We start from the raw sequence: 13917 nt of genomic DNA, 5'->3' as shown, positions 1-13917 counted from the left end.
CTTCAAAACTACTGTTAATGTTCTGCTTGTTTTCAGATATCAGGAGAAAATGAAAGTCAACCAATGTATTTTCCAAAATGTTTTTTTTTTTGTTTGTTTTTTGGAGGGTTGATGTGACTGTTTCAGTTCAATTTTTGCTTATTCTGAATGTTTTGGGTTTGCTTACATGATTTTTGTTAAACCATCTTAGCAGCATCTCTTCAGGTCATGGATGACGTTTTGTCTAATTTAAATAAATGTGCTCATTGTTGTTCTGTCTCCAGATCAGTGTGTAGATGCTGCCTTCATTCTTTGTGTCCTCTGAGCAGAGGAGGAAATGTTTCCTGTTTACAGCTTTTAGTTCTACAGCTCTAATTTCATTTCTGCTAAAATTAAGATTGAACTGAGACTAAACTTTATCCTCTTCTTCTCATTGGCCGGCTGAGATCACTGCAGGCTCATAACAGAGGTAACTTCTTTATCATTTTGTAACAAAAAAGAAATATAAAACTTTGTACTAATTTTCAAATAAAGAGGCTTTGATACAACAGCTGTCTTGTTGGGTTTATTCAATATTTTTACAATGATGGATGATTAGTAATTCTTCTAGATGAACAATTTTTGGAGCAGCCTAACTTTAATATATTTACAGTACAGAGAAAAGAAATTAAGCCAACTTTAAAAAACATGCTGGTTTGTGTGCTGTTCTTTAATGACTGATTTAAACACACACTTGGAACGTCCTGTTCTTAAAAATGACTCCATTCAATAAATCTATGCAGCCAAGTGTCATTGCAACCTTGTGATGCTTTAACTCAGTGAAAACGGAGTGCATACTTGGATTTTTTTCTCTTTTCGGGCAGCCCACATCTACGGCTGGAAGTGCACATCTACCCAAAACTTAAAGAAAAGCAGCAAAATGGAAATGACGGGATAGAGACAAGTGCATAGTGATGTGGTCCCAAAAGCCACCAGTGTTAAAAAAAAAAAAAGGTTTGTGTTACTGTTTCAGAGATTACACCGTCATCGCTGGCCAATAGGCACATCTTGGTAATCACCATTTAAAGTCTCCAAAGCTCTAGAATTCCAAGGATTTGAAAAAGGTACAGGTTTTTACTGACACCTGGTGGCAACATGAGAGAAAGCAGCGACCTGTGTTCTCAGTGCTTGCTGAGGCTCCAGAGGGGGTCTAGGCTGCTGAGGGGGTCTTTGCCGTCGTCACCTCGGGTCGCGTGGAGACCCTGTCCCTCTGCTGGCTGCAGGAAGCTCTGCTTGGTCACTCGCTGTTTCCCTCGACCTCCTCCTTCCAGGGAGAAAGCCTCCGGCGTGAGGGAGGCCAGCAGGTCCAGGGATGAGGCAGACGGAGCCGTAGCGGCAGGAGGCGGGCTGATGCAGGGCGCGGCCTCTAAAACGGGTGGCGTAGATGGGGAGAACCCGTCGAGGCCGTTGGGCGGCGGAGGAGAGCACGTGGGCGAGGTGAGAGGTGGGCTGAAGGAGGACGGGGGCTGGGAATCTGGAGGAGGGTCCTGGAACAACTGCAGCTCACCCAGCGAGTCCAGGCTCGGTAAGATGGTTCCAGACTGCTGCTCCGGGCCACATGAGGCGCTGGCCTCCATGGCGGGGTCTGTAGCGCTGGGTGGCCGGATGCTGAACTTGTCAATGGTGGCCTGAATGGAGCTGATAGGCATGTCCCCGCCGAGGACGATGTCCTGCTGGGACTCTTGTCTCGAATAAGGCTGCAGAGGGAGATCATTGAGAGAAATGTTAAAATACAACAGAAAGAGATGCAGTCAAGTCAAGCTCCGTCTACTACTGCTCTATTGATAAGATGGATACCTCATTTGAACAAAACATGCAGAATTCCTATGAAACAACCAGGAGCACACAATGTGAGAAAATACAACATCAAAGTCAAAAGGAATTGAAGACTGAGGTTTACTGTAGTCCAAATTTACAAAAAACACTCCAACATGTGATTCTAACATTTCTGTTTCTCTATAAATTGCATTGTTGACATATTTGTAACTTTTTTTAAACAAAATTTAGCAGCAGCATAATTTTACTGTGTTCCTAGTGCTTCAATTAAATCTATATCCTTTGCAGGTAACTGCACACTCAAAGTGAGCACACTCAGATTAGTCCGGTATCAAAGAAATAGTTGTAATCTTTGATTTAGGGACAAAAGCTTAAAGATAACATTGATAAATAAGAAACTACTGGTGCAAAAATCAATAAGAAATATTATTAGTTTTAGATAAAATACACAGTAAAATAATTGTTTAAACTGCAAAAATAGATTCATAAATACACTTTGCACATTGTTTCAAAGTTTCAATAATTTCTAAAAGTCTAGAAACAGTAAATAAAACAAAGTATAAGTGGTTCTAATCTTTCACTTTGCTTTCTTTGAATGTAATTAGTTAACACCATTAACTTTTTACTGTTAGATATAGATTTTATGATGAACATTTTGTTTATTCAGGGTTCCTACAGTTTAAGGCAAGTTAAATTTAAGACCAATTTCATAATAAACACAAATGACAAAATAAAATAAAAACTCTGGCAGAAACTCATAAACCAAAGTATTTTTGGTTGAAGTAATAAAACATTGCTAATAGACCAATTGTTTTTTTCCATATCTAACTATAGCAGAAACATTCTTAGCAGTCAGTTTTAAACTTAATTTAATTTCTGGAAATCCTGTAACGACCCAAAATTTGGAGTTTTAGGACCCACAGTGGGGTCTTAACCCCAATTTGCTATACATGAAACCTTAAAGTGCCCGTGTCAGTTTTTAGTAAGAAAAGTGAATGCATTTTTGGAAAGACAACATTAACAGATTACAAACCGAATTTCTCACTGCTCAGATGGACAGTTGTTGAGATGTTTGCATGTGAAATAACAGGAAGTGATGTCAAAGGGGAATGCTTGCATGTGAATATTAAAAATATATATTTTTACCAATTATTTTAATATTTGAGATGAACTACAATCATGGTATTTACAATGTGTTAACATTTTTAAGACTTCTGAAAGATTGATTTGAGACATTTTAAGGCTAATTAAGGCTTTATTTTTGGATTGATGAATTCAATGCCTTTTAAGAGTTTTTAAGGGTCTGCAGGAACCCTGTTAATGTTAATTTGCTCACAAGATTCCTACAATTCCAGGTCGGTTTACAAACTAAATGTTGGTCACAGGTTGATAAATCCAAGAAGAGTCGAACCTTAGTGGCTGCAGCGTTGGTGTTCTTGATGTAGGCGGCTGTGGTGATGCCGTGGCGCTGAAGGACCTGCTCAGCGTGCTTCAACACAGCCTCATAGCAGAACTTCAGGTGGAGCTGGAGACACACAAGTAAAATTCATTATAAATTGACAAACATAAAATTTACTCATTCAGAGGTTTGGCGCTCTTCAAAATTCACTCATCGTTTTTACATGTGGGAAATCTGACCAACCATGAACCAAGTCTGATGCTGAATCTACAAGTTTTACTTCTTGTAATTCCTTTCTGCCTGAATCAAACCCAAACCCAGCTGGAGACGTCGGCGTGTTTCTGACCTTCTCTTGCAGCATGTTCTTTCTCTGTTGTCTCATCTTCTTCACCAACAGTGGAAGGTCCGGGATGCCGTTTCCTGCCTCCAGCTCCTGCAGGGCGGCGTAGAGCAGACAGAAGACTCCGGACCGTCCGACTCCAGAGCTGAGATAGAAAATAAAACAGACTGTGAGCAACACTGATCTGACAACTGAAGTGCTAGAATAAAAAAAAAAAACTAAATAAATTCCTCTAACAATCAAAGGGAAGTACTAGAGATAAATAAGTCATAATCGTGTTTATAAAAGTAGTCGCTGTACTAGGTAAAAAACTGGTGGAGCTACAGGTGCTGGTCATAAAATTAGAATATCATGAAAAAGTAGATTTATTTCAGTAATTCCATTTAAAAAGTGAAACTTGTATATTATATTCATACATTACATACAAACTCATATATTTCAAATGTTTATTTTGTTTAATTTTGATGATTACAAATGACAACAAATGAAAATCTCAAATTCAGCATATCAGAAAATTAGAATCTTGTGAAAAGGTTCAAAATGGATGGCACCTGGTACCACACTCTAATCAGCTAATTAACTCAAACCACCTGCAAAGGCCTTTAAATGGTCTTTCAGTCTAGTTCTATAGGCTACACAATCATGGGGAAGACTGCTGACTTGACAGTTGTCCAAAAGACGACCATCGACACCTTGCACAAGGAGGGCAAGACACAAAAGGTCATCGCTAAAGAGGCTGGCTGTTCACAGAGCTCTGTGTCCAAGCACATTAATAGAGAGGCGAAGGGAAGGAAAAGATGTGGTCGAAAAAAATGTACAAGCAAGAGAGATAACCGCACCCTGGAGAGGATTGTGAAACAAAACCCATTCAAAAATGTGGGGGAGATTCACAAAGAGTGGACTGCAGCTGGAGTGAGTGCTTCAAGAACCACCACACACAGACGTATGAAAGACATGGGTTTCTGCTGTCGCATTCCTTGTGTCAAGCCACTCTTGAAGCACAGACAGCGTCAGAAGCGTCTTGCCTGGGCTACAGAGAAACAGGACTGGACTGCTGGTGAGTGGTCCAAAGTSATGTTCTCTGATGAAAGTAAATTTTGCATTTCCTTTGGAAATCAAGGTCCCAGAGTCTGGAGGAAAAGAAGAGAGGCACTTCATCCACGTTGCTTGAAGTCCAGTGTAAAGTTTCCACAGTCAGTGATGGTTTGGGGTGCCATGTCATCTGCTGGTGTTGGTCCATTGTGTTTTCTGAGGTCCAGGGTCAACGCAGCCACATACCAGGAAGTTTTAGAGCACTTCATGCTTCCTGCTGCTGACCAACTTTTTGGAGATGCAGATTTCATTTTCCAACAGGACTTGGCACCTGCACACAGTGCCAAAGCTACCAGTACCTGGTTGAAGGACCATGGTATCCCTGTTCTTAATTGGCCAGCAAACTCTCCTGACCTTAACCCCATAGAAAATCTATGGGGTATTGTGAAGAAGAAGATGCAATACACCAGACCCAACAATTCAGAAGAGCTAAAAGCCACTATTAGAGCAACCTGGGCTATCATAACACCTGAGCAGTGCCACAGACTGATCGACTCCATGCCACGCCGCATTGCTGCAGTAATACAGGCCAAAGGAGCCCCAACTAAATACTGAGTGCTGTACATGCTCATACTTTTCATGTTCATACTTTTCAGTTGGCCAACATTTCTATAAATCCTTTGTTTTTATTGGTCTTCAGTAATATTCTAATTTTCTGATATGCTGAATTTGAGATTTTCATTTGTTGTCATTTGTAATCATCAAAATTAAACGAAATAAACATTTGAAATATATGAGTTTGTATGTAATGTATGAATATAATATACAAGTTTCACTTTTTAAATGGAATTACTGAAATAAATCTACTTTTTCATGATATTCTAATTTTATGACCAGCACCTGTACATGAACTACATTTACCTGCAGTGCACCACAACAGGTGTGTGTAAGGGCCTCTGGTGGAGGTAGTGTCCGTGAACCTCCTGGACGAACCGCAGCAGGTTGCTCTTGCTGTCAGGAAGACCCCTAATCCGACAGAAAAATATGAAAAGTTCAGAATGAAACACACACAAAAAAAGTTTACTGGTTTTATAAAAACAGGTGACCTTACAGCTCTGGCCAGGAAGTGAACTGGAGATGAACGACGGTACGCTTCAGGCTTTGGTCGCGGTACTGGAGACTGATCATGCGCTCCACGTGTGTCGGTGTCGTCTTCTGTGTGGTTAGGCTGAGTGTGATTGGTCCCTGAGAGAGCTGCTGACCGCGCTCTGTTGGGAAGTACCGCAGAACTTTTCCCTGGAAGAAAATTAAGCAGAAAAATCACAAAACTCTTAAAAAAATTAAATTACAATAACGAGGGCCCTTTTTGTTTTTTGGATTAAACCTGATACCTTTTCCAGCTCCTGCTCTGAAACGAGCATGACTATCAGCGACACCTTCTGCTCGTACACCATCAGCCAGAAGTCTGCTGCTGTGCCGGTGAGCGGCGCCTGCGTGGCAATAAGGCGAGGGCAGTATGGCGACAAGTCCTCCACGTAGCTGGCGTTGATGTAATCGTCTTTGCCTGACTGCAGCACCACACGGTTGAAGTCGTAAGGCATAACATCCTGGTGCCGGTTCTTCATGGTGTAACAACGGGCAATAGCTATAGACAGCTGGCGGGAATCCTTCTCTTGTTGGTCCTGTAGCTCTTTCCAGCGGGCATCCAGCACTGACAGACCCCCCTCGTTTTCTGAGGGGTGCTCCAGGGCATCTACTTGGGCTCTGTAACGTTCTAGCTCACCGTGAAGACGGGCAACGCACTCCGGTGCTTGGTATGGATCACCGTGAATGAGGAGAACTCCTTGGGAGTTCTTCCTTCGACGCTCCCCATCCTGAGGGTCTGCTTTAGTGGGCTGGAGGACGTTGGTGGGGGCCTTGGTGCCTCCAGGTTGGCTCTCTGGGCTGGAGGAAAGAAGATCATCTGTGCTCGAGTTCTCTCGTTGAAACATGGACGTGGAGGGAGAAACGGCAGAGGGAGAGGGAAGAGAGGGTGGGCCTGAGCTTCCAGGAGTGGGGGCTGGTGTGGGCCTTTGCTGGGGATTCAAACCTAAAGAGGCAGGACCAGGAGATGGGGTTGGAGACGGGGGGATAGTGTTGGTTGGCTGCACTGCTGGAGGGCCTCCAACAGAGGGCTGAATCATGTGTGGAGCAGGGGGAGCATGCGGCCCCACGACACTGGGTTGTTGTGGAGCACCTGGAGGTAAATTAGTCCCTAGAACTGAAGAGTACATAGAAGGCTGAGAATGGGTCATAGGAAGGGAAGCTGCTGGCTGGGGTGCCAAAGGCTGTTGAGGCAGAACTGGAGCTCCACCGGGGTAACATACCCCCCCAGAATGAGCAATATGAGGCTGAGATTGGCTGGAAATCTGCAGGGGCTGCTGTGGGATACTTGGTATGGGCGGTTGGCCAGGTATAGGTTGATGCTGTGCAGTTACTGCACTCTGAGGCAACTGGGGAACAGGTCCTCTCGGCAGGTGGGTCTGAGGACCAGAAGCCATATGAATTGAGGCAGGGGGCACCTGAGGGTGCATGGTGGGAGGGGTTGGTTGATTGGATGGAGGAATGTAATTAAGTGACGCTGGAGGCATCGTCTGACTTGTAGGGGGCAGCTGTGCTCTGTGAGCACCTGGTATTTGCATTTGTCTGTGAGGCAGAATTTGCTGGACATTTGGACCGATCGGGGTTTGTTGCTGCGGTGGCACTATCTGTTGGTGGGGGAGTCGAGGGGGCATCTGTTGGTTGGGATAGGGTAGATACGCAGTAGAAATTGGAGGCCCAGGCTGAGAAGATGCAGATGTTGGTGGATGTGCAGTCTGGGGTGGCCTTGGCATGGAGCCTGGCATCAAGTGAGGGGATTGTTGGGGTACAAAGGTCTGTGGAGTCTGATAGCCTTGGGGTATCTGAGACTGCTGAGGAAAACCATTTTGTTGATGCGGCTGAAACTGAGCAGGAAACGCTTGCTGGTACTGAGGAGGAACACCAGGCTGTGGGGGCATATATCCATGAGAGTAAACTTGTTGGGGCTGAACTGGAGGACCAGGAAGTCTTGGGCCAGGTTGGTAGCCCTGAGGGAGAGGTTGTCCGATGGGCTGGGGGTACTGCTGTGGAAGCTTCTGCTGCTGTGGTTGGGACACAGGAGTCTGGCCCCTGCTTTGAATGGGAGCTCCTGGTTGTGGTATCATGTGGGGGTATGGTCCGATCTGTGGTACTGTGTATCCAGCTGGGGCTACAGGTGGGACAGGGTGATGTGGCGTGGGGGTGTAGCTGGCGATAGGAGCCTGAATGCTGTCTACAGTTGTGGTTGAGGGCCGGACCGGGACGGGGGCAACGGGACCTGGTTGTGGAGCTTGAGGAGGGGGTGGACGATAACCAGGAACAAATGGCTGGGGGGGCATTTGTGGAGGCCTCTGCGGGGTCATATGAGGGTGGGGCATGTGTGGCAGGGGTCCTTGTGTTGCTATGGGCCCTGAAGTCGGAAAGTGAGCAATCCTTGCCAGGAGCTCCGGAGGTGGCAGGTTGGCAGGGAAGTGAGGAAGACCAGCAGCTGGAGCACCAGGCCAAGGCAGGGAGGAACTGCAACCGAGTTTAGCACCAGGAGGCATGAAGGCTTCAGGACCGGGCGGACGACCACCGGCAGTGGGAAGGGAGGGAATATCAGGAGGGAGACTACGGAGATCTTCAGGCAGGTCACCTCCTAAGGCCAAGATGGCAGCACTGAGCTGAGCCAACTCTGGATCTTCTATGCTAGAAGAAGCAGAGTCAACGTCAGAAACCCTCGGCTTCAGGGAGGGCTTAGCCGCAGTAGGCCGGGCGGGGGGCTTCTTTTGGGTCTCTCTGCAAAGAAGAAATGGCAGATTTTACCTGGTCGTATTATACATGATTAAATACAGTACATTCTCTCATTCTATCCTCCTCAAAAGACTAACCTCAATTGGCATCTCAGGTACTCCATTAGACTGGTTTGAATCTTATCACTAACTGCACTCAATTCATTCATTAAACTTAAATCCTTCTGTTCTCAGGCTTCCCCTGCCTCCTCCGGTGTGCCCCAAGGCTCTGTCCTCGGACCCCTCCTCTTCATCACTTGTCTTCTTCTTCTAGGTTACATCTTCCAAAAATTTGGCATCCATTTCCACTGCTATGCTATGACACACAGCTCTACCTGGCAACAAAACCAAACTCTACGCACCCACCCTCCATCCTCACAGACTGTCTCAGTGAACTCAATCACTGGTTTTCTTCAACTAAACAGTGATAAAACAGAAATCATCCTTGTTGGCACTAAAAATTCCATCTCAAAATCACGACATCTTCTCTCGGTTATCCCCCTCATCCCAGGTCAAGAGTCTCTGTGTCATCCTCAACACCACTCTCTCCTTAACTGTACACATCAACAATGTTACTTGGTCCGCCTATTTTCATCTCAGAAATATTTACGGTCTCTGCCCTTCTCTCACATCCCAGTCCACTGCCATCCTTATTCACAGTCTCGTGACTTCTCACATTGACTAGAGCAACTTGTTTTTGGCCTTTGAAGCATTTATTTTGCCTTAAAATGCATTTGATGTGAAATCCCAAAATAAAACCTCGCTGTTCAAAGGCATTCTTACTTTTCTAGCAAGGGCTTCCTCTCTTCTGCCCTGGTCTGGAACAGGGTCTTTGCTCTCTCCAGCAGACGTGATGCTTTTGTCTCCAGGTCATCATAGAACTCTTTCCCCTCCTGTGATTTCTTCATCAGGTCTTCGTAGGCTTCATAGGAACCCACCAGTCCCTGAACTGTACTGTTCCACTGTTGCTCAGTCTGGTTCAAGCCCTTGCGTACCGAGGCGTACTGAACGTTCGCCTCGGTCAGGGCCTTTAAGATGTTCTCCTGCGCTGCGAGGTTCTGGTCGATATAAACTTTCACTTGCTCGTATTTCTTCAGCTGCTCCTCGAATATACGCTGGAAGGACATGAGTTGGTTAAATATTTTAAATATAAAGCTAATTATTTTCAAGATAAGCAATTAACATAAACTAGTACTGTACCTTCATATCTGCTCTTTCTGCGGTGACAAGTGAAGAAGTGATGTCATCCTGCTGGATGAGATCGCGAAGCTGTTTTTCCAAAGAGTTTCTCTGTTCCCTCATCTCCTGCACTTTTCCCAGGATCCGCTTCATACGCTGCAGTCCTGCCATTTCCTCTGCACACACCACATTTCAATCAAATTCTACTCTTAAAACTACATTCTACAGCTATGTACAAACTAAACCCACTGTAGCAGAAAGACGTTTTCCAATGAAGACATTAGGCATTAATAATTCTAAATTAAATCAATAATTATTCATTGAATTTATAGCCTGACCATCTGATAAGATCCATTGAGCTGTAGGAAAATAAAGTAAAAAAAATAAAATGAAATTTTGTTTGAATTAAGAATAAACAGAAATTAATTAAAATTGCCAAACTTTACTTTTTTTCTAACAAGTAATGTTTGTTAATGTACATAAAACCTTGTATCATCAAACACACCTTCACTAAGCTGAGGCCTAGGCAGAGCCTCTCTCAGGGTCTCCAGCGGCCCCCCAAGCAGGCGCAGATTGCTGATGTGGAGATTCATGGCCCTGTGGAGCTCAGTGTTGGTAAAACTGGCCTTCTCGTGGACCTCCATGTACTTTTCCAGGTCCCTGCGGATCTCAGTCAGGGCCTGGCTCTGCGCTGCTGGGTGAAACTCGGCTGCAGCGGGACCACAAACCTCCTGGAGGGCCCTCTCGCCGGCTTCGTCCATCTCCAGGACATCTTGGATCTCTTTCAGTGAAGACTCCACATCGGTGAAGACGCCTGAGAGAACTGAAGTAACAAGAGTGTGAGGTTTATACATCAACACTGTTAAGGTACAGAACAAACTCCCAAAACTGTCGTAGGAAGTCTTTTTCCAGAGATTCGTGTGGATTCTGGGGAATTTTCAAATAATAAACATGGCCGCTGAAATGAACAGTTGTTGAGATGTTTGCATGTGAAGTAACAGGAAGTGATGTCATAGGGGAATGTTTAAATGTAAACAGAGCATTGTTACAATGGCTGACAACACAATGTAGAGAAGAATCTATTTTGATTATTTTTGAGTCATTAATGAGAGATAACGAAGTTAAAATAATATTGTTTGAAAAAAAACAGAGTACATTTTTTAAAGAGTTCCCCTTTGATGTCACTTCCTGTTTCACTTTGGCTGAGCCAAGTTCACAAGAAAAGCAGGGTGTTGTGACAAAATGGGTAAAATCATGTACCATGACATGTTTCTTAAATATAAAGATGTTTTCTTTGACTTTTTGTACTTGAGAGATATGCATGTCACAGGCACTTTAAAAGCAATAACTAACAAAACCTTCATTTTATTGAATCTTAAATATTTTTTGTCAAAACGATGGTGTAGATTCTCAGTCACACAGGACATGGCATTTATTTGCTTTAGTTTATTTTATGAATTTATGCCAAAAGAAAGTCATGCATCACCAACCCTGCATAGTTTGATTTGTAAATAAGAATCTAAGATTACATTTTATTGTCCATCTTCATAATAAAAGAGTCACTTTTACTGATGTGTTTGAAACTGTTTCTACAAACCCTGCATGGACTGAATGAGGCTCTTGACGGTGTCTGGTCGAACGCTGAGCGCAGCACACTTCTCCATCAGAACCGGCGGTATGTGGTTGTACATGTCCAGGTTGTCAACAGACTCTGGCTCCAAGCCCAGAGAGTCCATGAACTGCCTGCAGGAGGCGAGGAAACCAGTCACAGGACGATTAAAGAGAGTCATACATTCATATTCATATATTCCTAGCAACACTGAACTGATAAAAATGTGTTCTTGAGCATTTTACAGACTCAAAACCTCCAACACCGACAATCATCAACTCACTCTAGAGTTTCAGTCTTGCTGTCGATTTTGGCCATGACGTCTCTCAGCAGCTTGGCTTTCTCCTCACTGGCACAAACAGACACGATTTAAGTTTCTCAATGCAGGAACAGTTTATTTTGTTTTAAATCATTTTAATTAACTGCTGATGGAGCTCACCTGTACAGAGAAGAGGCTTCGTGTGCAGCCATGGGCACCAGTTTCGCAAAAAGGTCTGGTCCAGTGACACTGGGGTCGGTGGGATTGACAGGCAGAGCTTTCACCAGCGGTGCCCCTACGAGAAGCAGGGGAAAGTTTTGTGTTCATAACAACAACAACTTGGCTTTCTGAGTTTAGATAATAAATCAAAAACAGGAAACCTTATAATTTAATGGATTTAAACTAAACATTATAGCATCTGATGACTGAAATAACATGTTTTTTTGTATAAAACAACAAAGATTCACAGTTTCCTGCCTTTAAAAAGCTGAGGGTTTTTTTTTTTCATTTATTTTGCAGGATTACACTAAATACAGGTATGTTTGAATTAAGGATTTTTACATAAATATTCATTTAGGCTCTAGGAAGCTGCTGAAGACAAACATAAATTTAATGCATTTATTTAAAATAAGTTCTGGACGACACTCTTCCACATTATTTGCCTTTTAAAAACGGATGTAAAGCAGATTACAGCCTGACAAGAATGGAAGCATTCATATAAAAGGTTGAGTCACACACACACAGAGAGAGAGACAGTGTCGCACAAAGATAAAAGCAACACAAATCATTCTATTCATACCACAACGCATATTTAAAATAACATTTAATTAAAAAACATGCAAAACCAGCTTTGCATGTACACATAAACCAAAACACACTTCTGTTACCTTTGACTGAGGCCAGAGTCTCCAGAGAAGGAACTGTCTCGTGATAAATGAAGTCGTTGTCCTTTTTGGCAGAATTAAACCTTTAGATTTAAAGAAATATAAAATATCACACAAATATCTTTAGTTTGAATCAATTATAATAATAAAACCTCCAAAGAAACGACGTAAAAACGCCATCTTTATGAAATATTTTTCCTCACTTTCCACCAATAACATCCATGGTGAATCTCAAGGCCTCTTGCACGCTGTCAGGTTGACCCTGATTGGATCAGGACAAAACAAAGTTCAGTTTGTAAAACTGACCAAACAACAACTTCCTGACATGTTGCAATGTGACACCAGAGTGCGTGAGGAGTGCTTTACCTTAGCTAGCTTGACCGCTTCATTGAGTTTGTCCAAAGAGCTCTGCAGATAAGCCAACTGTTGGAAACAGGACATTTCTGTCATGAAATTCATCTTGTTTTCAGATTGATATATCCAGGGGTAGACATAAGGATATTTTTCAGGTTGTCCAGCGGACAACCAGGAGACAGGATCTGGTTGTCCGAAATGAAAATAGGTTGTCTCGGACAACCTAAACATTGGTTATGTCTACACCTGTTTATATAATCTGCAGGCTACTGCTAGTTTAAAAAGTTTACAGACAAGAAAATGCAAATAAGTTTATTATTTTAAAATGGTCTTTTAGGGAACTCAGTTAAAAGCAAAACACATCTTTAAAGTGCCTGCAGTGCGTATACTTAAAGGGATCTACGATTAGTTGCAACATTAGACATTATATGATAAACATTTATTTTAACTGTAAAATAAAGACTAAAAATGCTGTACTGAAACTGAAAATATGGATGGAGGACAACAGAGCTGCTTCATGGAAGAAGAACCTCAGCTTAGTCTGTTAATTTTAGCGTTAGCCCCGATGCTATCACCATATATAGTGCTACACATTCAACATCTGATTTTTATGTATTTGTTATAAATGTCATCCTGGGTTAGGTTTGTTATGTGGGATAAAACAGCAGAAAAGTTTTTTTTAAATAGTAAATTTCGAAGGCTTTGGGTTCATATTAAGACATAAAAATTCATGGATGAGCATTTATTACTTTTGGCAACTATTCCACACATGAAATAATTACTGAAAATAAATAACTTCAAATGAGTTTTTACCCGTTCTCCATACTTCTGCTGCTCCTCTGCTTGTTTCCCCATGTGAAGCTGTTAAAGAAAAAGCTAAAGTTGAACCATTTTGTGAAGCCATCGCCATAAATACAAGCACGCAAGTGTTACACATACAGTGGGGAGAACAAGTATTTGATACACTGTTGATTTTTCAGGTTTTCCCCCTTGCAAAGCTTGTAGATGACTGTAATTTTTATCATAGGTACTCTTCAACTGTGAGTGATGGAATCTAAAACAAAAATCCAGAAAAATACAATGTATGATTTTTAAATAATTAATTTCCATTTTATTGTGTGAAATAAGTATTTGATCATCTATCAACAAAAAAATTGTGTAGGTCTTCTGGACGGGTTCTTCTCTAATGAAACATTTC

General features: G+C 42.7%; 1 protein-coding gene across 1 annotated transcript; it reads right to left on the bottom strand.

The window, feature by feature from the left end:
- Positions 1–522: 522 nt before the first annotated feature.
- On the bottom strand, positions 523–13580 carry ptpn23a (protein tyrosine phosphatase, non-receptor type 23, a; the record flags this gene model as incomplete). Its single annotated transcript, XM_014032465.1, is given in 16 exon segments — positions 523–1715; positions 3206–3319; positions 3540–3678; positions 5487–5591; positions 5677–5861; positions 5957–8441; positions 9218–9549; positions 9635–9789; positions 10119–10436; positions 11211–11356; positions 11506–11571; positions 11662–11776; positions 12369–12448; positions 12569–12627; positions 12732–12788; positions 13533–13580. Coding segments are annotated over 16 exon segments (4980 nt in total), but the record flags the coding sequence as incomplete, so codon positions are not given.
- Positions 13581–13917: the final 337 nt, after the last annotated feature.

The sequence above is a fragment of the Austrofundulus limnaeus genome, unplaced genomic scaffold (genome assembly GCF_001266775.1).
Source record: "Austrofundulus limnaeus strain Quisiro unplaced genomic scaffold, Austrofundulus_limnaeus-1.0 Scaffold1459, whole genome shotgun sequence".
NCBI classification, from domain to species: Eukaryota; Metazoa; Chordata; class Actinopteri; order Cyprinodontiformes; family Rivulidae; genus Austrofundulus; species Austrofundulus limnaeus.
Note: the sequence above shows the minus strand (reverse complement) of the source record. Positions and strands in the feature narration are given on the sequence as shown.